Below are 23,468 nucleotides of genomic sequence, written 5' to 3'. Positions count from 1 at the left end.
GTATTTTTAATTATACAGTGAATCCTTCCTATATTATATATATAACGATTAAAGAATTGAATTATTAATCAAAATCTGGTTAGTTTTTAAAAAAATATTTTTATTGATTTCAGAGAGGAAGAAAGAGGGAGAAAGAGATAGAAACATCAATGATGAGAGAGAATCATTGATCCACTGCCTTCTGCATACTCCCTACTAGGGATGGAGCCAGCAACTCAGACATGTGCCCTGACCTGGAATCCAACGGTGATCTCCTGGTTCATAGGTGGATGCTCAACCACTGAGCACACCACCAGGGCATAGTTAGATTCTTAGAAACATACCTTCTCAGTCAGGAAAAGTTCCAGTGGCTGCTGCATTGGCCCATATTGTCATGCAGCAATTGTCTAGTTCCAAACCTCCCACCAGGTGCTTCTCAAACCTGAAGAAGGGGGTTTGTCACTAAATCTGATTCATGAGCACTTCCTCAGGAGCCTTCTGGGTGTGTGTGGCCTGCAATCTATACCTGCAATCTATACAATCTTTCTCAGAGGTGCCCACTGCACCTCCCATCCTCGGAAAGGGTGGAGTGCAATGAGCAGGGGTGGATTTGAATACTGACTATATTGCTCCCCCAACCCCCCCACCCCTAGCACACACTTAAAGTCTCTTTCCTGACCAAGCCTCCCTTTCCTTATATCTACTGTGGACTAACTGCACCTCACTAGGCTGTTGCAGAATTCCATGAGGTTGCAGTGCCACGACCGGTCAATGAATGCTGCTGACTGTGTTAATTCCATGTTTTTTCTTACAGTCTTATTTCCCACCATTTCCAAACTCCCCTGGCTGCATAGAAGTCAAATGAAAAGGGGTTTGCTTGAAAGAAGGATTCGGGAATCTCCCTGCAGTCAATACTGTAAAAACTGTCCCTGAATGTTCACCTTCCAGGAAAGGGGCTGGAGTTAGCCCCTGGGTTTGTAGTAGAAGAGGTAATTCTTAAATTATTGGAGCCACATGTGTAGCGTTGGCTTCAGGGAGGTCATTACCCGAATACCCAGGTTGTTGCTCTTGCTCCCATTTTCCCTCCCCTTCCTGCCCTCTCCCCAGGCCCTTCACCTACCCGCTCCCAGAGCTGGGCAAACCCTGGCTCCCCGCGGCGCCCATTGGTTGGTTAGCTTTTATTGATCTGGTCTGAGCGCTTTCCTGGCTTCCGGCGCGGCGCCAGGTGCTGACCATTTTGCAATCTAGACTATTAATATATAAAAGAGCAGGTTTTTCCTCTTCCCGGGACCCGTGCGGATCGTCTTTGGCGGCGTGGGCCCCCCTCCTATGGGTGGGTTGGGCTCTGGGGCTCACCCGTTGGCGCGCTGGGTGCCCCCTGGGGTGGTGGGGAACCAGCCCGGCTGAGGTCTGCGTGGGCAGAGCGCCGCGTGTTTCACTCCGCGAGCGCCTCCCGGCCGGGGCCGAACAGAGGGGATGCGAAGGCGGTCGCCCTCCACCTTCGCCCTCCTTCCCCCGTGTACTCTCCGTATCGACCCTCCTGGGAACCTCCCGCAGGGAAAAGCACCTCGGGTGACCTCCAAGGTCTTTGGATCTGTTGCTTCGGGGATCTGTGGGGATCTGTGCCATTTGAATGCCCGCGTTACTCCCATTGGAAGAACGCAGGCCCGCCCACCTGAACTACTGGTTTGGACTAGGGCGGGCTCAGGTGCTCCAATCGCTTTGTTTTTTGTCTCTGTGTGTGCACACGTGTGATTTTTTTTTTTTTTTTACAATTATATTGAACCCAGGTGGCTTCTTTAGTGTTCTAAAGTAGAAGGTGGCACTACTGTTTTTCCTCGTCTTCCTTACTTTCTAAAAAAAAGAAAGGGAGGGTTTTTGTTTGTTTGTTTGTTTTTTAACTGCTTTAAGATACCTTTTGGTCTTTAAAACTCCCCTATAGTCAAGCATGGCTGTTTTGAAATTGCATCTTTAGTGAGGAAGGAGGTAAAAGCAAAAGCTAGAGAGACCTGGGAATGTTTTATTTTGTGTATGCGATTATTTGGACCTTCAGAATTTTCCTGTGAAACACAAGAACAATTAAAGTAGATTCTAAGTAACAACAAACATATATGGCATAAAAGAAAAATTTAAGCTTTAGTCGGTTTGGCTTAGTGGATAGAGCCTCAGGCTGAAGGGTCCCGGTTCTATTCTGGTCCAGGGCACATGCCGGGGTTGTGGGCTCATCCCCAGTGGGCGGCGTGCAGGAGGCAGCCAGTCAATGATTCACTCTCTTCATTGATGTTTCTCTCTCTCTCCCTTTCCCTCCCTCTCTGAAATTAAAAAAAAAAAAATGTATTTTAAAATGTTTTGAAAAGTAAAATCAGTTTTTATTGGGATGAATGTAATAAAACTCATATCTCATTTTTCAATTAGTAAGTCTGGTTTATGATCATTTTGGTTTGTAGTTCTGTAATGTACTTAATACTAAAAGGGGGGAAGAACAGATTTTCATATTTTCTCTCTGCTATTCTGTTTTATTTTTCAGTCCAGAGCACAGCCACCCGAAGAGAACAAAAGGAAGCCAGTTTTGGGGAAACTTGGCAACCTGTTCTCAGCAGGAAGGAGAAGGAACACCAGGAACGGGTTAGAGAGTCCCACCAGCTCCAGTGCCAAGTCAGCCTCTCCCAAAGACGCAGCAGCCTGTGCCCAGCTCCCCGAGCAGCGAGAGGATGAGAAGGGGACCGCCCCCAGCAGCCCACCGGAGCCAGCCGACCGGTGCGGGGAGGGCTTCCCCCAGGAGCAGCCCCAGGAGCCCGAGGGCGAGCGCGCCCCGGACGCCCACCTGTCACCTCGCCTGAGCAGCCGCGCAGCGGCGGCCGGGCTGCTGTGCCCTGGAAATGAATCACCTCAATTAGAACCTGTGCACTCAGAGGGAGAGCCCTTCCCAGATGCCACCGCCGCCGCCGCTGCCAAGCAGCTGCATTCCTCACTGGAGAATTGCCCCGGGCGGGAGAGCGCAGACACGCCGGCCCGCGGTCCCGGGGAGGACGCATCGCCGGGCGCTGCTGGCGCGCAGGAGGCGGCCCCGGGTGCGGGGGGAGTGCCAGGGTCGCCCACCTCGGAGCGGGCCTGGAGGGGACCAGGCGAGGCCGCTGACACAGACTCCGGTGTGGGTGCCGAAGGAGAAGGCTCCCCGGAGCGCCTAGACGCGCGCAGCCAGTCCCCGGAGGGCGCGTCCGCTCCGCCAGGTGACCCTCCCGCCGAAGGTGCGGAGACCGGGCCCGGGCCCGGAGGACAGGGGTGCCGGCCGTGTGAGCGCGCCCACCCTGCCAAAGTGCTGACTTTGGACATCTACTTGAGCAAGACCAACGGGGCGCAGGTGGACGACGAGCCGGTGGTCCTCACTGCGGGGGCAGAAGACTGGGACGATCAGGACGACGACATGGATAGGAGGGCGGGTGGCCGCAGATCGGGGAGGCGGAGGAGGTCGCAGAAATCCACCGACTCCCCGAGCCCGGACACGGCGCTGCCGCCGGACGGCGCGGCCAGGGACGACGCGGTGTTCGACTACGAGGTGGCGCCAAACGCGGCGGCCGAGAACGAAAAGAAAGTGAAATCTGCCCGCGCGGCCCCGGACGGGGGCGTTGCCGCCGCCGCCGCGGCTGGCGCGGAGTCCAAGTCTAGCCCCGGCTCCAAAGGGCAGCCCCGAGGGGAGCCGGAGCGGGGCAAACAGCCTGTGCTGGCCACGTCCCCCACCAAAAGGAGGGGGAAGATCCGCGTCCCCGAAGCCGTGCCCATCCCGTCCTCCGCTGCAAGCCCGCGGGCTCCCGCCAAGGAGTCCCCGCCCAGGCGGCCGTCCGCGCCCGACTCCGGCCCCGCCGCCAAGGCAGCCGCGGGGGAGAGCGGGGAGGAGGCGCCCCGAGTCATCGCCCGCGAGCTCACCGTGCGGAGCAGCTCGCTGCTGCCCGAGATCAAGCCCGAGCACAAGAGGGGGCCGCTCCCCAACCACCACTGGGACGGCGGCCGGGGAGAAGGAAGTCGGAGCAAAGAGCTGGGCAGATCGACCGCGGGTCCTGACGCCGCCGCCGCCGAGGGCTGGAAGCCCAGGAACCACTTCGGGGCCGGCAGGTCGACGGTGACCACGAAAGTGACCCTGTAAGTAACCGCGGAATTGGCTGGGGAGTTGGTCCGGGCGGAGAGCACGTGCTGGTTGGTGGCCGAGCTGTTATTTGTGGAAGAACATCTGTGTGCTGAATGTTCTCTTGTGTTGAACTTAAGCTAGTGAAGAGCTATTTAACATAGTTAAGGTTTAAGATGACACATTTGGGAGTGTGGTCAGCTGTTAATGTCGTGTAAAAATGAGGTATCTCTTGAGGCGCATAAGCGATCAAGAGAAGACTGTAGGGCTTGACATAAGCGGATTTTATTCTTTATTCAAAATGTACACTGGTATTCTTGGATGGAACATTCTTAAAACACATGTAGTGAATTTCAAAACATGAATCAAACACTAATATGCTCAGTATGTCCCAGCAGCTTTGACATGAGCGAAGTTAAGAGTAGTCATTAGAAACTTTTAAGAAAGGTCGGTGGTCTTACTGGGAGACTGTTAGCTAAATGAAAAGACACATTAGAAGAATCAGGCTGTTAAGTTGATTGATTTTTTCTAATATTTATTGAATACTTTCTGTGCATGGTATTGTGCTATGAGCTATGGGGGAGGGGGGGGCAGAATCCACAACTATGAGTCAGTATTTTGCCCTTGAAAAATTTATGGCCCAGTCTAGAACACAAGATGCTGACAAATCAAATAACAATATGAAGTGATTTCTGATTACTAAACTGCCAATGGGTGTTACCATCTGTAAAAGTTGGGGATGTTCAAAAGAAAGAAGAAAATCACTGTTGGTATTGGTTTTGTGTGTGTGTGTTTTGGAAGGACTTGCGCCTTGATGATAATGTAAGTGGTATGAGTGGAGGGATAGGGAGGGTAATATAAAAACTCTTAAGATCCTCCCCCTTCCCACACTCTCCTCTATATTCGTCAGCACATGTGAATAATGAGTGTCTAAACTGCTTACATTTGTCCTGCATTCGCACATGTATTAAAAGAGGTATTTTCACAACATTGTCATTCTTAAACTAAATAGACCATTCTATTTTACCTCTTGGATAAGTTAAGAGCAGATCTGTTTGGCAAACACTTGAGAGAAAAGTCTGCTTAATGAATAAGGTGAGCCACCTCACCAGCTTCGAACTCGGAGACCTTGATATAGTCAGCTATTTATTCTGTAACAGCAGCGGTGGAGAAATAACCTGAGTGAATGATGCCCATTATTTGTAGAAGGCCAGTGTGCCAACATTCAGACCTCCTAGTGTGAGCCTCAGAGAGAAGTTGCAGTGTACCTGGTGAGAACGCTTCAGCCTCCCCTGTCTGCCAATAGGAATACACCAGTGGAAGAACCAGAAATGTTACACTGCTCAGGGGCAGGGTAAACAAACCCGGGGGAGCGGATCCTACAATGAAACTCTTCATGTGCTGTTGTCTGAAATGGAGCTAAACCAAGTGTCTTTTTCTCAGTACTAATTACTTTCTACCTAAATTTTTTTCTTTGCTAGATACTATTATTTTTGTTTTCCACAAGGCCTCAACTTGGTGAACTGGCAAACTATTGAAATAGAAAATTAATAATGATTTCTTTTCTCTGTGACTGATGGGGTTTTCAAACCCTTTAATTTCCCCTTGATTGCCTTTCAAGAAAATAGGTTAACTCAGATTATTTTATTTTATATATACACTAGAGGCCCAATGCACAATATTTGTGCAAAGTGCTCGGCCCTCACAGCCCTAGCTGCCTCAGCCAGCCCCCGAAGCCCCTACTTTGTCTGGAAGGTCATTCAAGAGGTTGTCCAGATGGTCGTTCTGCTGTTTGGTCTAATTAGCATATTAGCTCTTTATTATATAGGATATACATGTACACACATATATACATATACACTGAGTGGCCAGATTATTATTATGTTCTCTGAAAACATAATAATCTGGCCACTCAGTGTGTGTGTGTGTGTGTGTGTGTGTGTGTGTGTGTGTGTGTGTATTAGAGGCCCGGTGCATGAATTTGTGCATGGGTAGGTCCGACCAACCTGGCCAGGAGGAAGAGACATGGGCGGTTGGCCGGCCTGCCTATTGGTCGAACTCCTGGTCGAGGGGACAATTTGCATATTAGCCTTTTATTATATAGGATATAAACTGAGTGGCCAAATTATTATGTGTTCATAGATCATAATAATCTGGCCACTCAGTGTACATTATTTCAGAGAAGAAGGGAGAGGGATAGATAGAAACATAAAAGAGAGAGAAGCATTGATCAGTTGCCTCCTGCATGCCCCCTACTGGGGACTGAGCTGACAACCTGGGCATGTGCCCTGACAGGAATCAAACTGACAGAATCGAACTGTGACCTGGTTCATAGGTTTACACTCAACCACTGAGCAGCACTGGCCAGGCAACTCAGATTATTTAAAACAAAACAAAACAAAACAAAAAACACAACAATTTGAATCTGAAGTTTTAGAGTTAAAACTATATTCCCTCCCCCACCCCCCACCTCCAAAATAATGACTATGACCCTAGTTGGTTTGGCTCAGTGGATAGAGCATTGGCCAGTCGACAGTCGATTGAGGGGTCCTAGGTTCAATGCCAGTTAAGGGCACATCCCTCGGTTGTAGGCCAATCCCCTGACCGAGTTGGGGCTCATGTCGGAGGCAACCAATTGATGTGTCTCTCTCACATCGATGTTTCTCTCTGTGTGTCTCTTCCCCTTCCCTCCACTCTCTCTAAAAATTAGTGGGAAAATATCCTCAGGTGAGGATTATAAATAAATAAATAAGAAGCAGTATGTTTCTTGAAGTTGTGAGAAAATTTGTCTTCTGTTCTCTACCAAGTAGTGAATGTTGAGATTCTTAAAATGGTGTATTTAAAATAAGGAGAATTTTTCTCTTGTATTATAGCCATAGCTTTTTAGACTCCATTATTTTCTCCCCTCACATTGTAGTGAAGGCATTACGACATGAATTATAGGAGTCTTTTAATCACTTTGAGCTGGGTTAATTGTAGTGACTCTTGGTAGCAGAAGTTAATAACACAGAAAGTTTGGTTGTAAAAATGTATTTTGATCTTGGTGTAAATCTTTAATGTGCAGATGTTTCCTGTCCTTAAGGTAGCGTGTTGGCTAACTAGTGGCATTTTCCATTTACATTCATAAGATTCACTTTGATCTTTGGCTGTCCTTAGAGATGATTAGTGAGAATTTCTAAATGTATATTCCCTGGTATGTGAACATGCCTCATGATAGCTTTCTATTGGAAACTTTCTATTTCTAATCATCGTACTGGTTTTGGAATTTTATCTTTAAGGAAGTGCTGATAAGTTAATTTGCTTTTAAATTTAAGATATGGGCCCACAGTGTAGAAGCCTAAATATCTAATAGAGATTTGGGGGGAAAGCAGCTTGGGAGAAATTAATGAGAATATATCAAATTTAGTATTTAAATAATATTTTAAAAAATGAAAACATAGCCAAAACCAATTTGGCTCAGTGGATAGAGCATCAGCCTGTGGACTGAAGGGTCCCAGGTTCAATTCTGGTCTAGGGCATGTACCTTGGTTGCGGGCACATTCCCAGTAGGGGGTGTGCAAAAGGCAGCTGATAGATGATTCTCTCATCGATGTTTCTAGCTCTCTATCCCTCTCTCTTCCTCCCTGTGAAAAATCAATAAAACATATATTTAAAAAAATGAAAACGTAAATTCTTAATGCTGCATTTGGGAAAGACTTCTCAAGTCTTCTCATTTTATCCACAAGGATAAGGTGTCTCACCCAAAGTCATAATTTCTGTTCCTTCAAAAGGCTCCTCAGGCCCAACCTTCTTGAAGAGCAGTGAGTCCATGTGGGAGATAGTGGGGGATTTCAGTGCTTCTCCACTCTGTGTTCTCATCGTGGTGGTCTCATAAAGTGTGATCACTTTGTCTTATAGCTATAAGTTATTGACTCCTTGAATCCTAAGGATGTCCGTCATTGAAGCGAGTCTTGTCTGACCTTTTCTGGGGAAAAAGAACAGTAGAGTGGTTGAGAGCATGGCAGCTGAAACCAGAACAACTGGCTTCAAATCTTGGCACTGCCACTTATTAGCTGTGTAACCTCAGGCAAATTACTTGCCTTCTCTAAGCTTCAACTTCCTCATCTTAAAAGAGAAAGGATAACATTGTCCATGAGGCAAGCCTTAGAGAGTGTTTCTCCTGGGCTTGGCAATCAGCGAATGTTGGTGATTATTATCTCTTCCAATTTATAAACCACTAGACCACTAGTTTAGACATTTTTGGTTTTGTTTGTTTTTTAGCTTTGGAGTTACATTCTTCTAGGAAAGCTTATATAAAAGTGATATATAACACAGATAAGTAGAGTGACTCTGAAAGGATGGTGGCTGGCCAACAGCCCCATCCCTCAGTCTCTACTGTTCCCAACTGGAGCCTTTGAAGAGAACTCCTTGTGGGGGGGTGGGATGGGGGAAACGACTCTGTTCTAAACTACCTAGTCTTTGTTTACAGATAGAGAAGTTAGAGTTTGGAGAGTAAAAGTGACTTGACCAAGTACACATAGATAATTAGTGTAAGAGCCAGGACCAGAGCCAGCTAATGTCAAACAGAAAATGTTTTGTTTCTCAGAAAGGAAAAAGTGTGCACAATCAAAGATTTATGATTTCCATTAGGCTGGTAATTACACTCAAGAGAGGAGACTGAGGGTGGAGACCCACTTTGCTCAAAAAATGGTGACAAAACCAACAATTGGACATTTGATAGGTATGTTTTGGTACATCTATATGATGGGCTCTTATGCAGACGCTAATAAAACTTTTTAAACAAACAGTTTGGTAACATGAAACGTTAAAAATGTTAAATGTAAAGTTAAGTAATTTTATTTTTAAAAACAAGATACCAAACTCTATTAACAGAATAATCTTAATTCTATTAAGACTATTTAACTACATATAGAAAGACTGAACATATTCTAAAATATTAACAGAGATATCTGAATGGTAGGATTGAGTGATATTTTATATTTTCCAAATTTTCTGTAGTGTGCATACTTATATAAACAGATAAAAATTGCTTGGGGTAAGGATAATGGAAATAAAATATTGAAAGTGGTAAATAATAGGTACATATTTTTTATAACTTAGTTTTTTAGGATAATATACATTATGAAGAAATAAAAATTACACAGTTGATGTTTAGAGAAATCATTTACGTATTTAAAATAGGAGAATGCATTAAACATTTAAATTTGTTTTGTTCTAATGTTCTTGAGGCCTTAAGTTACCATAACTCTAGTGCCAAGCACTGTATGTAAATACTAGAGGCTGATGCATGAAATTCATGCAAGGGGCTTGGCCCTCGCAGCCCCAGCTTCATCTGGAAGGTCATGTGGATGGTGTTCTGCTGTTCAGTTTTATTAGCATATTTGCTCTTTATTATATAGTATGAGGTACTTGATAAACTTGCTAACTTCTCAACTCTAGACTTTCTTAATTATATAATTTTCTTTCCCCTCACACTGAAGCAAAATATTGATTAAAAAGAATTGATAGTGTATTTAGAATTGTTTAGACTTTTTCATTTTTTTTTAATTACATACCAGAAAAATGTTGGCTTTTTATAGTTTTATAATAAATTGGTATGTTCACTTCTTAAAACTAGGTCAGTAACTGTATCATATTGCTTTTTTTCTTGCAGCCCTGCCAAGCCTAAACATGTGGAACTAAATCTTAAATCTCCTAAAAATCTTGAGAGTTTGGGAAATGAGCATAATCCACTTAGCCAGCCAGTTCATAAAGGAAATACTGCTACCAAAATCTCCTTATTTGAAAACAAACGGGTAAACAGTAGCCCAAAACACGCCGACATTCGAGGCACAAGGAACACCCTTGCCTCTAATAAAACATTTGTCGGGAGGGCGAAGCTGAATTTAGCCAAGAAAACAAGAGAAATGGAGCAACTTGAAAAGAAAGGTAGTCCCCACAATGTTGTCCTGGTGAAGGAAACCTCTGCAGAAACCAAAGTTATTCTCCCTGAAGAGGAGATCCTCCCAGCGACCGGGAGTCCTGAAGGAAGAGGGATGGAAGGAGAGGCCACCGAGGATCAAGCTCTTGGTCCTCAGCTTCAGCATGGTGATCAAAGAGATGCTGACTGCCCTTCTGACCCAGTGGCTACTGCTCTGATTCCTGTCAAGGACCACAAACACTTAGGAGAGGGCGACTCAAAGGCTGCTGACAGCAAAAGACTTGTACTTGAAAACAGCACTGAGACTGTGCAACCCATTCCCTCCATTCTTGATACCAGAGACTCACCATCAGCCACACCAAAACCACAGGATCCATTTTCTGACTCACAGCCCCCAGCTGAGTCATCTAATCAGCCTCCGTCACTGCCTGCACCCGTTCCTGGGGATATGCCCAAAGACGCGTGTGCTGAAGCTCCCCTGAGCAGTTTTCCATGCCCTGATCTAAACGTATCAGAAAACCACAGAGGGTGTATCTTGCCTGTGTCTCATCTGGATCATGAGAACATGCCCCCCTCCAAACTTGGAGCAAGAAGAGAAAGAGGAGGAGGAGGTGGAGAAGGAGGAGAAGTAAGCTCTCCTTTGTCCACAGAGCACAGCCCGGAAGTTGTGGGAACTGAGAGTCCATCCAAGGTCCTGGTGCAGGTCAGGTCCTTCGTCCTTCCCGTGGAGAGCACCCAGGATGTAAGCTCCCAGATCATCTCCAATGGCTCTGAAGTGAGAGAAGTGCAGTTGCCAAGTTGTCACAATAATGAACTTGAAGTGGTTTCCGTTGTAAGTTGTGCTCCCCAGAAAGAGGAAGTACTGAGCAATAAGAGCACATCACCCAAACACGTTCATCACAAAGAGGAACATGCAGCAAAATCTGGCCCACAAGTCATGCCACCAGAATCAGAGAAAATTCTGCCTTCCCAGGCTCAAAGTCAGGGCGACGGAGCGCTCCTGGCGGCTGAATCCAGCCCCACTCACTCCCCCGGTGGCAGAAATCATTTAGAAACTCCTCAGAGGCCAGATCAGAATGTTGTGAATGGCCAAGACAGCCCTGCCAGTCGTTTGAATGTCTCTGGTGGTAGTGATGATAGTGTACTGGATTCCTCTTCTGATATGGAAAAATTCACTGAAATTATCAAAAAGATAGACAGCAATGCTTGTGTGCCTCAGAAGAAAAAGAAAGCCAGGGTGCCAAACTCTCCCACCCCTCACTTTGTCATGCCTCCCATCCATGAGGACCATTTAGAAAAGGTGCTTGATCCCAACGTGTTTACCTTTGGTTTGGGAAAGAAAAAGGGAAGCCAGCCAGAAATGTCACAGGCTTTACAGCTGATGCCGAATGTAGACCCCAAGTCCACACCGAGGTCCAAACGCATCTCCACCGAACAGAGTATCCTCTTCAAGTCCTTGCACGCTCACGCTAACGGGAAGGACGGACCTCTGGTGAATCCAGAAACCAACGACAAGGAGAACAGGGAGGTGCCAAATGGTGGAGTTAAGAGATCTAGGCTAGAAAAAAGTGCACTTTTCTCAAGCATGTTGTCTTCGTTACCACAAGACAAAATCTTTTCTCCCTCTGTGACGTCAGTCAATGCCATGACCACAACATTCAGCTCTTCTCAGAACACTTCTCTTTCTCGGTCTCCTGTGTTACTGCCTGTGGCTGAGGGTGCCCCACCCAGCTCTTCAGAAAAAGAACAGCCCCATCTTCCGCCCAACAACTTCTTAAAGGTCTTCAATTTTGACTCGTCAAATGCATCTCACTCAGGCTTGAAAAGTCCAAGCTACATGGAAAAATACCTGCAAAAGGAGGAAAGCAAAAAGGATCTGGATTCACGAAGCAACCTACACTTGCCAGAAACGAAATTTTCTGAATTTTCAAAGCCGAAGATCGGTGATGATGTGGAAAAGGCAAATCACGTTGACAGCGCTCTGAAACCGAACTTGCCGAGCTTTGGGGACAGTGACACAGACTTCATGGGTCTTTTCAAATCCAGACGGTTTGACCCAAACATTTCTTTCTCCGGAATGCCATTATCAGATCCAACAGTAAGTAGCAACATATGATCATTTATTTGGGGTACTTATAAAGTGAGAGCAGAGAGGGACATTGAGCAAGTCATGTTACTCTTTTAGAAATGGTTATGCTTGTACACAATCATTTTTTAAGTTCTTGAACGTGTCTTTGGAAACCTATGTACAAGGGATTGGTAGGGTACAAGGAAAAGATACTAAGATTCTGTTCTCAGGGTATTCGTAGTCTTAACAGGGAAAATAAGTTACTGATATTTTAAGATACTTGTGAATTTATATGCTGTATTAGGAAAGGTATAGATAAAATACCCTGAGAATTCAGAGACAGACAAGGTGGTGTGTTTTTTCTTCCCTAGTTTTGCCTAAAAATACACGGTATTATAGTTAGAATTTTGAAGATTTGTGAAGCAGCCACCCTTATTCCTAATCCCTTGTGCTGTGAGGTTCATTCTTTCTTTCCAAAAATAGTAATAAAGATGTCTGCTATGCATTTGAGAAAGTATTTTCTCTTTATTTGGAATTAGTTTTCATCAGGGGAGTATTTTTCCCCCACAAGGGCTTTGAGGAGTAAAAAATGTGGGGCAACATTGGCTCTTTCCTTGAATATTGTAGAGAGGGCAGCAAAATATGATTTTGAGCAACAATTATGATTTCTCCATATTTTTCTGTCTGACTGCTAATGTTTTCTTTATCCAAATTTTTTATGTGAATTTGTGCCTTTCTGTTACCAAACTTGATACTCAAGTTGAGGGAAGACAATGAAAGAGAAAAACAGAATATAAGGTTTAGAGGTCAGCTCTGTTAGCCCAGAAACATAAGTGCACCTCTCCATTCCTGTTGCCCACCCTATGAGCCAGGCCATCTGTCAAGTGTAGACAATCATCTGAAACAGTTTATCCAAGCAGAAAATACCTGGCACCCTCCCTCATTTGTCTGGGGCACTGCCACATGTTTCAGTTTATTGTATTGGCTTTTACCCCAAGCCTTTCTTAGAATGTAATTCTGGAAGCTCTTTAAAAATATATAGTTGGGTCCTGTCAGTGTGGCTCAGTGGTTGAGCCTCAACCTATGAACCAGGAGATCATGGTTCGATTCCTGGTCAGGTTACATGCCCAGGTTGTGGGCTCGATCCCTTGTGTGAAGGGTGTAGGAGGCAGCCTATCAAAGATTCTCTTCATTGATGTTTCTGTCTCTCTCTCCCTCTCCCTTCTTCTTCAAAATCAATAAAAAGATAGATAGATAGATAGATAGATAGATAGATGATAGATAGATATAGTTGGGTTTCCAGCAAGGTACAGATCCCTTTTTTCAAAAGTTTTCAAACTTTGGGTCTTAGGATGCTTTTATATTTAAAAATTATTGAGGACTCCAAAGAGCGTTTGTTCACATAGGTTTTATTGATACTTCTCAGAATTTATTATGTTAGACATTAACACTAACAAAAGTAAAAAAGTACAAGAACACGCAGGTGTACATTTCATTAGCCATCATGGCAATGATGTCATGGACACTCAGGGAAATGCCATTGTATCCTATGAGGTGAAGAGAGAGAGAAAGGTAAATAGCCTCTTCTTTCTGTGAACATGGTTTTTATCTTATGAACTCCCTGAAAGCACATTGGAGCCCCCCCGGAGTCCCTGGACCACTATTTGGGGAACACTTAATTTATAACTCAGAGAAATTATAAAATGTTTCAGTATTTCTCTGAATCACAAAATTTCCACTGGTCTACTTCCTGTTCATTACAGCCTTATTCTCTCTTTTTCATCATTCTTGGATCACTTCTCTTATTTGACAACAGTCTGGAGAGTCTGACAACAGAATATACAGTTTCCCTGTAGAATCTCTTAATAAACTTAGCCAAAATGGGGTAAAAAGAAGAAACAAAGTGCTGTATATCCCCTTTGTTTTTCTTTAGGTTTTGGGCTTTGTTGATTATATGTAACTGTTCTATCTTCTATGTGTTACCTGAATTTTGTTTTAATTTTTAGGCTTTTTCTTCAGCTTCTCTATTTCTAATATATATATATGTAAATGCCACTTTGACTTCTAATAATGCTTTCCTGAGACCTTCCTCTGGTCTCTTGGGCATATTCTACTCTGGCATGATGCAAGAGTGATCAGATCAAAGGCAGTTCTTAGGGTAGGCATCCTGGTCAGCATTGAAAGTAGTCCATGTTTTATCTTTTCTTTTACATGTATAATTATTATTTTTATTGTATATGCATTTCTGGTTTTACTGGTCTTCATATTTACAAGGTACATTGTGAAATAATCCATACGCACATTATTGTTGTTTTTTTTAAATTGATTTCAGAGAGAGAAGTGGGGGGTGGGGGAGAGAGAGAGAAACATTGATATGAGAAACTTTGCCTCCATACATGCCCCTACCTTGGATCAAACCTGCAACCTGGTATGTACCCTGACTGGCACCCACCACCTTTTGGTGTACAGGACGACACTCCAATTGACTAGGATTTATCACTGGACAGGGCTTCATCAACATGCTTTCATTTAGACTAGTAGTTGTTATGTGATAGTAGAAATTACTATGAAAAAACTGTATAGATTCAGATAAGGTGTATATGAACACATAAAATTGATTCAGCTCATTCTAGATAAGTGATTAATACATAAGATATTTTGAATTATAATCTGCTGAGTTCTTATTCTGTAAATTCATATAAAATATAGATCTGACTCTTGAGGCCTAGATTTTCTAGATTGGTGAAAATAGCCTAGGCATTTAAGTGAAGAGAAATCGGAACGGCAACTTCACTTGGGCATGGGAAGCTCTTAATAGTATAGACACAGAGACTTTTAATATAACTTAGATCAAGGGAGACTTGTTTCAAAATTGGAAAATTGTGAGGTGAATATGATCATACTCAGAGGATCATGGGAGGAGAAATGAGGACTGGTACGCAAAGTTTAATTATTTATTGTGGTTTTGTTCATCTGATTACAGACGCTTAGAGGAAGTGTCCAAACTAAAATCAACCCGCGACCTGGAAAGGTAAGATTATTTTTTGTTTTTAGACTAGCTTTTATTTTTGTCCGGTAAAGAACAGGAAGAAGTGTGACCACTCCCACTCTCTCGCAGGTGGTGATCTACAAGGAGCCGGAGGTCTCTGAGGAGTGCATTGAAGTCTTCAGTGACACGGGAGACTGCAGCTCCTGGAGCCTCTCGCCCGTGGTGCTTGTGAAAGTTGTGAGAGGCTGGTAAGGCTGGCTCTTTGACTTCCTGACTATAGGGCTTACATTTTACACTTTTAATTACTCTTTGGCCTTTAGTCCTTATTCAAAATTATGCCCTTAGCAATGTCAAGGGCAGACAGTACTAGTCCCAGTGAATATTAAACGGAATTCATAACAAAGAAATGTGGTTTTTAATTATGTTTCTGGTTACAGGAATGAAACATATTTTTTCTAGAAAAATAAGAAAAGTGTAGCATTTCTTTCCCATGTACCTCATGTACATAACATTGGTTTGGGCTAATGAACATCAGATTCATCATATACATTTGGCTTATGAACTTTTAGTGAGGTTGATAAGAATTATACTAGTTACGTTGGTAGGATTTTTTTAATTCCATAAGGAAAGACATTTTGCTAACATTTTATGTAATTGTTCAGTGAAGGACTAAGTTAAAAGTTATTTTCCAACTTTTTGATAACAGGTAGGAAAGAAGCTAGTGAAAACATTCTTTTACCAGTTTAATTGCTTCTAGAATATACAAAGGAAGTTGGGTTAAGAAACACATTTAAAAAAATTACTTATGAGTCATGAATACTTATCTTTGGTACCTATCTGTAAGCTTCTTTGAAATAAAGAGATAGGGTTCTCGACATTTGTGGTTTAAAAAACTAGTAAGCTTTTCTTTTGGTTTCCATTTGATTAAATATGCAGCGTCTTTCCTATAAAGTTTTAGATATGTTACTATATTTTTCTATATATTCAACATATTCATTAGAAAATATAAGTAGCTTTTGTTTTTAAATTTAAAGACTGAAAATAACATTAAATTTTTATATAACAATTTTGTTTTTAATAAGAGTTCTGTGGTTGTTGTTTTTTTCCAATTTTTGTTGGCTTCCCTCTTCTTGAAAGCATAATTCAGGTGGATAAAAGCAGGTCTACAGTTGTGAGTAAAACACAATTTATGTTTATATTATTACTCTATTACATTTTCATACAAACAATTGTAAACCACACCCATATATAGAAAAATATAGTAACATATCTAAAACTTTATAGGAAAGATGCTGCATATTTAATCAAATGGAAACCAAAAGAAAAGCTTACTAGTTTTTTAAACCACAAATGTCGAGAACCCTATCTTCAGTGTTTGGATATTGTTACAAAGGATATTTTTAAAAATGCTTTTCATTAACATGTGTAGTTCTTTGTATCAATATATCCATTTTTTAAGTCTCCACTAACTGGCAATTCTATAGAACATTAGTATCTCTAGGACATTAATATTGATAGTGGAATGTTCTCTAACGTCCTGATATAATTCTCGAGTTATCAGAAGCTAACTTTTAGTGAATTTTTGTGTTAGGGAGAGTTAATACATTTTCTTAGAGAGAAGGGATTTCAAGGAGGGGGCAAAGTAGGTGGAAGCTACACTCACCTCCTACGAGGACCACACTGGAATTACAACTAAATTAAAGGAGAATCATCCCGAATAACAAGCGGAAGGCTAGCTGCAGAGGAGTCTTTAACCAAAGATTTATAGAAGAAGCCACCGGCGACTGCTCCAAACAGGCTGCCGAGGGCCAGGCACAGAAAGTGCCTGACATTGGCTTGCACGAGAGATCTATCCAGTGGCCAGCTTCAATCTTCAGCGCAAGATCCAATAAACCTCATAAGCAGCATATTGAGAGGGAGATCTCGGCAGGCACTAAACCCTGCTGAGGCGAATTTCTGCTTTGTATGGTCAGCACCTGCACAGCTGCTCGTACACAGTGGGGTTGATCCTCACAGTCAGCAGCCTGAGGGGCCGTGCCACACTGAACGGGCCAGTTGCAATCACTGTTAGAGAACGGGCCATAATGTGTTTTGTACAGGGTGGCTTTTACCCAGAATATTTGAGTAACCTAAATCTCTCTCACCAGGACTGGCTAATAGTTCGCTGTGTTTTATTCTTTTTAGTTGGATTTTGTATGAAAAACCAAATTTTGAAGGCCACTCCATCCCCTTAGAAGAAGGAGAATTGGAACTTGCTGGTCTTTGGGGTATAGATGAGATTTTGGAAAGAAAAGAGGAGGAAGAGTCTCCTAAACCTGTGGTGATTGGTTCAATCAGACATGTGGTCCAGGTAGGTTATGGGAAAACCAGAATCCATCTATTCATTCCGCAAATACTTATTGAATGCTATAGGTGAATCTTACTCTGAGAGAACAGTTCATTTTATGGAATAAGTGGTTTGGAAAAAATATTTGATTGGTATTTATGGATATACTTTTTGTAAGTATTTGTACATTTTATCTTTTAAAAATATATTTTATTGATTTTTTTACAGAGAGGAAGGGAGAGAGATAGAGAGTTAGAAACATTGGTGAGAGAGAAACATCAATCAGCTGCCTCTTGCTCACTCCCTACTGGGTATATGCCTACAACCAAGTTTCATGCCCTTGATCAGACTCGAACCTGGGACCCTTGAGTCCACAGGCCAATGCTCTATCCACTGAGCCAAACTAATTAGGGCTATTTGTACTTTTTAAATGAATTAGAAAAAAACTGGCTTATTTCACTTAGCATAAAGTAAAAGGTAAGTATCATGATTTCTCTCATATGTAGACTCTAATGAACAAAATGAGCTAACAAGCATAATAGAGACAGACTCATAGATAGAGAGCAAACTGACAGCTGTTGGGGAGGGAGAGGCGGGGGAGGGGTAAGGAGGGTAAAGGGTGGATAAATGGTGATGGACGGAGACTTAGGGTGGAATAATACAGAGTACAGATGATGTGTTGTAGAATTGTGCACCTGAAACCTGTATAATTTTGTTAACCAGTTTCACCCCAAGAAATTTTGTAAAATGGAAAGAAGAAATAAAATAAAGTCAAACTAATGATTTAAAAAATGAATTAGAAAAGAAACATTGGTTAGTCACCTTTTTCACAATAAACCTTGAAGGTTAATTTTTTATGCCTGGCTTGCCCATCCCTTTTCCAAATGTATTTTATATAATAACCTGGTTTTGATAAGTTCTGAATGAACAGATTTTTCTTTTATTTAGTTTTTTTTTTGTTGCTGTGTGAGTTCTGATTACTTTTAGCGGCTTATAAAAGTTCTATTTGGGAAAAATAATTCATTTGATAGTTCGGCTCTGGCGTTTTATGTGGGTTTAAAAAAATAAGTCTTTGGGGCTACTTTATGGATTGGTTAAAATTTCCTTAATTCCTTTTTGTAGCAGCACCTTTCTTGTAGCTGTTGAGATTTGATAATTCTTTACCCTTTTTCCCTTTAAGAATGTAATTAATGGTACTTTCCAAATAGAAAATTAAAAAAAACTGTGTGTGTAATAGAGATGGGTGTTGGAATGCAATAGAGAGCAAATAAATGTTCTAAAATGAGAACGACTAAGGAGTAAGAAAGTTGCCTCCCACATGCCCCCGTCAAGGCCGATGCATAATATGAAAAAGCTTAAGAAAGACACGAGGAGCCCCATTTAAAAATGGCACAGTGGAATAATTTATATGCAGTTTTTATTTATTGCTGAAATAATATTGGTAATATAGTAATGTTTTAAAACAATCATCCAAATCCCACCATCATGAAGTTTTCTTGGCTGATATTCTAATGTGGTTGCTATCATAATACAGGCACAAAGCTCTTTTCCTTTTTTTCACATTACACTTTGGTTCCCAGTCCTTTTTCTCTTTCCATACAATTTATCTGACGATCACACTCCCATTGGTAATATCTCTCACTGATTTGCAGCCGAGGGAGGTATCAGAATATGGTGGGTGGAGATTCAGGTGCATTAAAGAAAGTGGGGGAAGGGAAATTGCAGACTTGATGAAGTTAATGCTTTTCATGTCTACATCCTTTGGGATTTCCATTGAAGTGATGTGCCATCACTTATTTTTCCTTTCTATGCTCTGTGGAGCTTCAGATTGTTTCTGGTTTTTTACTATTTTAAATAAAGCTGCATGAACATTTTGTGAACATAGTAAGTTATACATTTCTGCTTTATTTCCTTGGGGTAAATATTTATGAAGGGTGTCATGTTAAAGGATAGGAACACTTTTATGGCTTCTGATATATCATGAATTATTATTATTATTATTATTATTATTATTACAGTTTGTTTATGGCTTTGTGAAACACAACATAAGCCACAAATACTCAACGGAATCACCTTTTTAAATTTGTTTCTTGTGTTAATGTTTGAAAGAGCCTGCCCTGAACTAACCCAAATGTTACTGTTTCTTTTGTACATGGGTTCACCTAGCTAAGCAATCAAATATTAAGAGAGGTTTGGTTAGCACTTGGGCACTCAGCCAGGAGAGGCCTTTTGAAGAGTGTCTGATGGGCTGTGGACATGCAGGGCATGGAACAGCGATCAAAGTGCAGAGATCTGTAAGTCACCATAACTGTGCCTTTGCAGTACTCAGACCAGCCCGGCACCATAGGAGTTTGGTCAGTCAAGGAGCATTTTTGGGGGGTGGGGGGAAGGGCACAGAACAGGAAGACTCCTGGCACAACCACTCTATAGACCTGATTCTTTGGAGCTGGGTGGTCACATTGTAGCAAGGAAACTAAAACTGCTGCCCTAGCCCGTTTGGCTCAGTGGCTAGAACTTTGGTCTGAAGGGTGGCAGGCTCAATTTGGGTCAAGGGCACATACCTCAGTTGCATGCTCCATCCCTGGCCTTGACGGGGGCATATGGGAGGCAACTGATCGATGTGTCTCATATCGATGTTCCTCCCTCCCTGTTCCACTCTCTTTAAAAAATAAATGGAAAAAACATCATCTGGTGAGGATTAACAAAACAAAAACAAACCAAACTAAGCTAAAACTCCTGTCACCAAGGAAAACCAGCAGTTTTCCAGTGAGGATGAGAGAAATAAATATGCCCAAAACTCTAATGAAATATATTTCTGATGATCTTTGCTTGAATTTAAAACTCAGATATATGGTAAAAGTAATGTGTCTGCCCCAAAAGAGCACCTATTAGTAAGTCATGGGTGAAAACAGGAAAGGGATAAAATGGCAGGTGCTCTGTGAAAGGTGTGTGTATATTTAAAGCTTATTTTAATTCTTTGGGGGAAATGTGCTTACTGTACAGTTACATGCATAGTGTAGTTATTATATGTGTCCATGCATTTTTTATTTTTTAGGATTACAGAGTTAGTCACATTGACTTATTTACTGAGCAAGAAGGGCTGGGAGTCATGAGTTCCTACTTTGATGACACTGAAGAAATGCAGGGGTTTGGTGTGATGCAGAAGACTTGTTCCATGAAAGTGCATTGGGGCACGTAAGTGCTTTATTTTAAGTACAATTTCAATGAAGCTTTTTTGGTGCGTGTCATACTGAAAAGAAAACTTAAAATGTTCTGTTTCTAATTTGTTGTGTTGCTAAGTAATTACTGACTAAAAGGGTTGTTGTTGTTTTTTAACAAGGCACATAAAATTCTGCCTTTTCTGTACAGCTCTTACAAACAATGATTTCTTAGGGGAAAAGTAAGGGGGGAAATGCATGTTCCATGTAGGGATTTCCTTATCCCAGAGGAACCTGATTCATTCACAGCTGAGTAGGAGATTTTACCTTCCTGGTCATTCAGAGCCTGTGCCCCTGATGTGTCAGCCGGGATAGAGGCCAGCACACGTGGCACTTCCCTTCACGTTCCACACAATGCTGCCCGCAGCCCCTAGGATGTTGATTTCACAAATCACAGGAAACTGCAAGAGTATTTTGAAGGAAATGAGAATATCTCAAACGGGGGAGAAACGAGGATAGAAAGTGCAGGCTGAAAGACGGAAGGACAGGTCTCTAAAGAGGAGTGCACGGCCGAGGGCACATTAAACACAGACATTTGAGATGCAGCAAAACACCCACTCCCGAACACTAAAGATCCTTTATATTTTATGGAAAATCTCCTTTTGAGATTTCATTTTTGTGTATGTTTTCTAATAAGTTCATGATAGATTCAATGGTAATATGTAATTTATAAATATTCATGTATTCAGAGAATGCAGAAAAGTTTTTATTAATGGGGGTCTGCATAAGACAATGCATGTGTCATGTGTCAGCTGGTAAATCCTACAGAAACGTAAGTTACAGAGAGGGACAGTGGTAATGCTGCTTTAGATAGAGCGGTCAGGAAAGGTCTAACTAGCCAAGCAGACACCCACCCGGAGGGAGGAAGCCAGGGAGTCAGCCCTGGGGATGGTTGAGAGAGGAGGGGCAGGGGAGCAGCCTGGGCAGGAAGCACAGCCTTTGCAAAGCCCTGCTGGGCATGGTTAGGGAACAGCCAAGGAGGCACATGTGGCAGACTGACTACGCCAGGACGCCCATGGGAGAGAGGCCTCATGTCATGTCAGGCCTTTCAGAAGTGGGAACGGATTTTAGATTACTGGAAGTGACGTGGGTCATCAGTGATGGAGTTTGATCTCACCTGTGTTTCAGAAAGGTCACTAACTGCTCTATAGAAAATAAGCTGTCATGAGGCGAGGGCGGAAGCAAACAAACACGTTAGGAGGCAGTTGCAGTTCTATGGGCAAGAGGTTTTGTTGGCTTGGATGGCGCAGCCGTGCGGGTGAGAAATGATCAGATTCTGGATACATTTTGAAGGTGGAACTGACAGCATCTGCTGACAGATTGTCTGTGAGGTGTGAAGGGCTGAGAAACATCCAGGGTTTGGGACCCCAGCATTTGTGGTAATCTTGAAACAGGAGCATAAGTCACATCATTTATTCAAGGGGGCCACCTTTTTAGTTCATTATATGTGTTCCTTTTGTTAATGTTGGAAAGAGCCTCCTCTGAACTAGCCCAGGGTTATTATTTGTACTACACAGCAATAGCCCAGCAATCAAATATCAGTAAAGATTGGAGAAGACGTGGAGGAGCAGGCTCGGAGGGGCAGTGCAGGAGGTCAGTGTCGGACATGTGAGGTTGGACGTGCCAGCTGTTCATTGAGGGTGGAGGCCAGCCAGGAGGCGGGGTACCTGAGGCGGGAGCCCTGGAGGGAGGCTGGAGATAAAAATTTAGGGTCATCAGCGTGAAGGCATTCACACCTTGTACTGAGGTGGAGACCTCAGAGGGAGTGAGTGTGAAGAACAGAGAAGCCATCTGAGCCCTGGCCACTTCTATATTTAGTGATTGGGAAGAGAAGGAGGAATCTGAACAAAAGAAGAAAAAAAAAGATAAAAAGTCTTCATCTCCTGGTGCCTTTAATTTTTTCACATCCATGAGACCTAAAGTAAGAAAGTCGAGAATATCGCTTTCCTTAGAGAGGAACGAAATAGGCATCTGCCATAACATTTTAATCTCACGCCAGAAGGTTTGCTGACTCAGGCTTGGGCTAGGGGCAGCCTAGGGAGCTGCACCATAGAATAAGTTGACTTGTCTCGTGGGTGGTCGTTAGAGCCTGTCTTTCAGGGTGTGACGGGCTTGCTTCTCTGGCTGTTCGTTTCTGTTGCCTCCAGGAGAATAGGAAGCTGTCTTGGGTGTCAGTTTAAAGTTTGGGCACATTGAACTTGATTGGTCAGCAGCGGGACCAGGTCATTAGTGTTTTACAGATCGGCAAGGCCAGTCCTGAGGGGCTCGGAGAATTCGCTGGTAATAGGTAGCTGAGCTCATTTTGCTCCTGTTGGTGCTCCAGTCCCCTGAAGTGGTGTAAGAAAGATCTTTGCTGTGTGAAGGACTTTTAAAAATTTCCATAGGAAATTTATTCCAGGCCTATTTATTCTGGATACACATACACAAAACAAGGGAATTATTTGTCATATTTTTTAAAGAAATATTTTATTGATTTCAGAGAGGGACAGAGAGATAGAAACATCAATGATGAAATCATTGACAGCTGACCGCCTACCTCCTGCAAGTCTCCCACTGGGGCTCGAACCCACAGCCCGGGCATGTGCCCTTGACCGGAGTTGAACCTGGGACCTTTCAGTTCGCAGGCTGACACTCTATCCACTGAGCCAAACCGGCTAGGGCTACTTGTCATATTTTTATTTAGGAGAAAGATACATTTTCCTTTCCTATTCTGTTGAGTGTAATCGGTTTTTAAACCTTCATTTTAATAGCTCACTGATGCCAGCAGCCATCTTCCCAGAGGTGAGGGCAGACTTCAGAGGAAGAATAAAGACCATTTGTTCTAACACCATTATTTAGCTATGGAAGA

The 23,468-nt window shown here is 42.9% G+C and overlaps 1 protein-coding gene and 1 long non-coding RNA gene across 2 annotated transcripts in view; one reads left to right on the top strand and one right to left on the bottom strand.

Annotated features, from left to right (window-relative positions):
- Nucleotides 1–23,468, top strand: part of CRYBG1 (crystallin beta-gamma domain containing 1) — a 162,629-nt gene that overhangs the window by 111,997 nt on the left and 27,164 nt on the right. Inside the window, exons 3-8 of the mRNA XM_036414920.2 lie at nucleotides 2,507–4,116; nucleotides 9,753–12,117; nucleotides 15,071–15,118; nucleotides 15,206–15,324; nucleotides 17,261–17,426; nucleotides 20,458–20,597. Coding sequence (XP_036270813.1) covers nucleotides 2,507–4,116; nucleotides 9,753–12,117; nucleotides 15,071–15,118; nucleotides 15,206–15,324; nucleotides 17,261–17,426; nucleotides 20,458–20,597 — 4,448 coding nt within the window. The remainder of the gene's footprint in view (nucleotides 1–2,506; nucleotides 4,117–9,752; nucleotides 12,118–15,070; nucleotides 15,119–15,205; nucleotides 15,325–17,260; nucleotides 17,427–20,457; nucleotides 20,598–23,468) is intronic.
- On the bottom strand, nucleotides 48–23,292 carry LOC118705816. The gene is made up of 2 exons (XR_004983820.1): nucleotides 23,157–23,292; nucleotides 48–178 (listed from the first exon to the last, which is right to left on the bottom strand). It is a non-coding gene; the product is annotated as an uncharacterized LOC118705816 (long non-coding RNA).

Source organism: Pipistrellus kuhlii, unplaced genomic scaffold, assembly GCF_014108245.1.
Source record: "Pipistrellus kuhlii isolate mPipKuh1 unplaced genomic scaffold, mPipKuh1.p scaffold_m20_p_5, whole genome shotgun sequence".
NCBI lineage: Eukaryota > Metazoa > Chordata > Mammalia > Chiroptera > Vespertilionidae > Pipistrellus > Pipistrellus kuhlii.
This window is presented reverse-complemented; position numbering and strand designations above follow the sequence as displayed.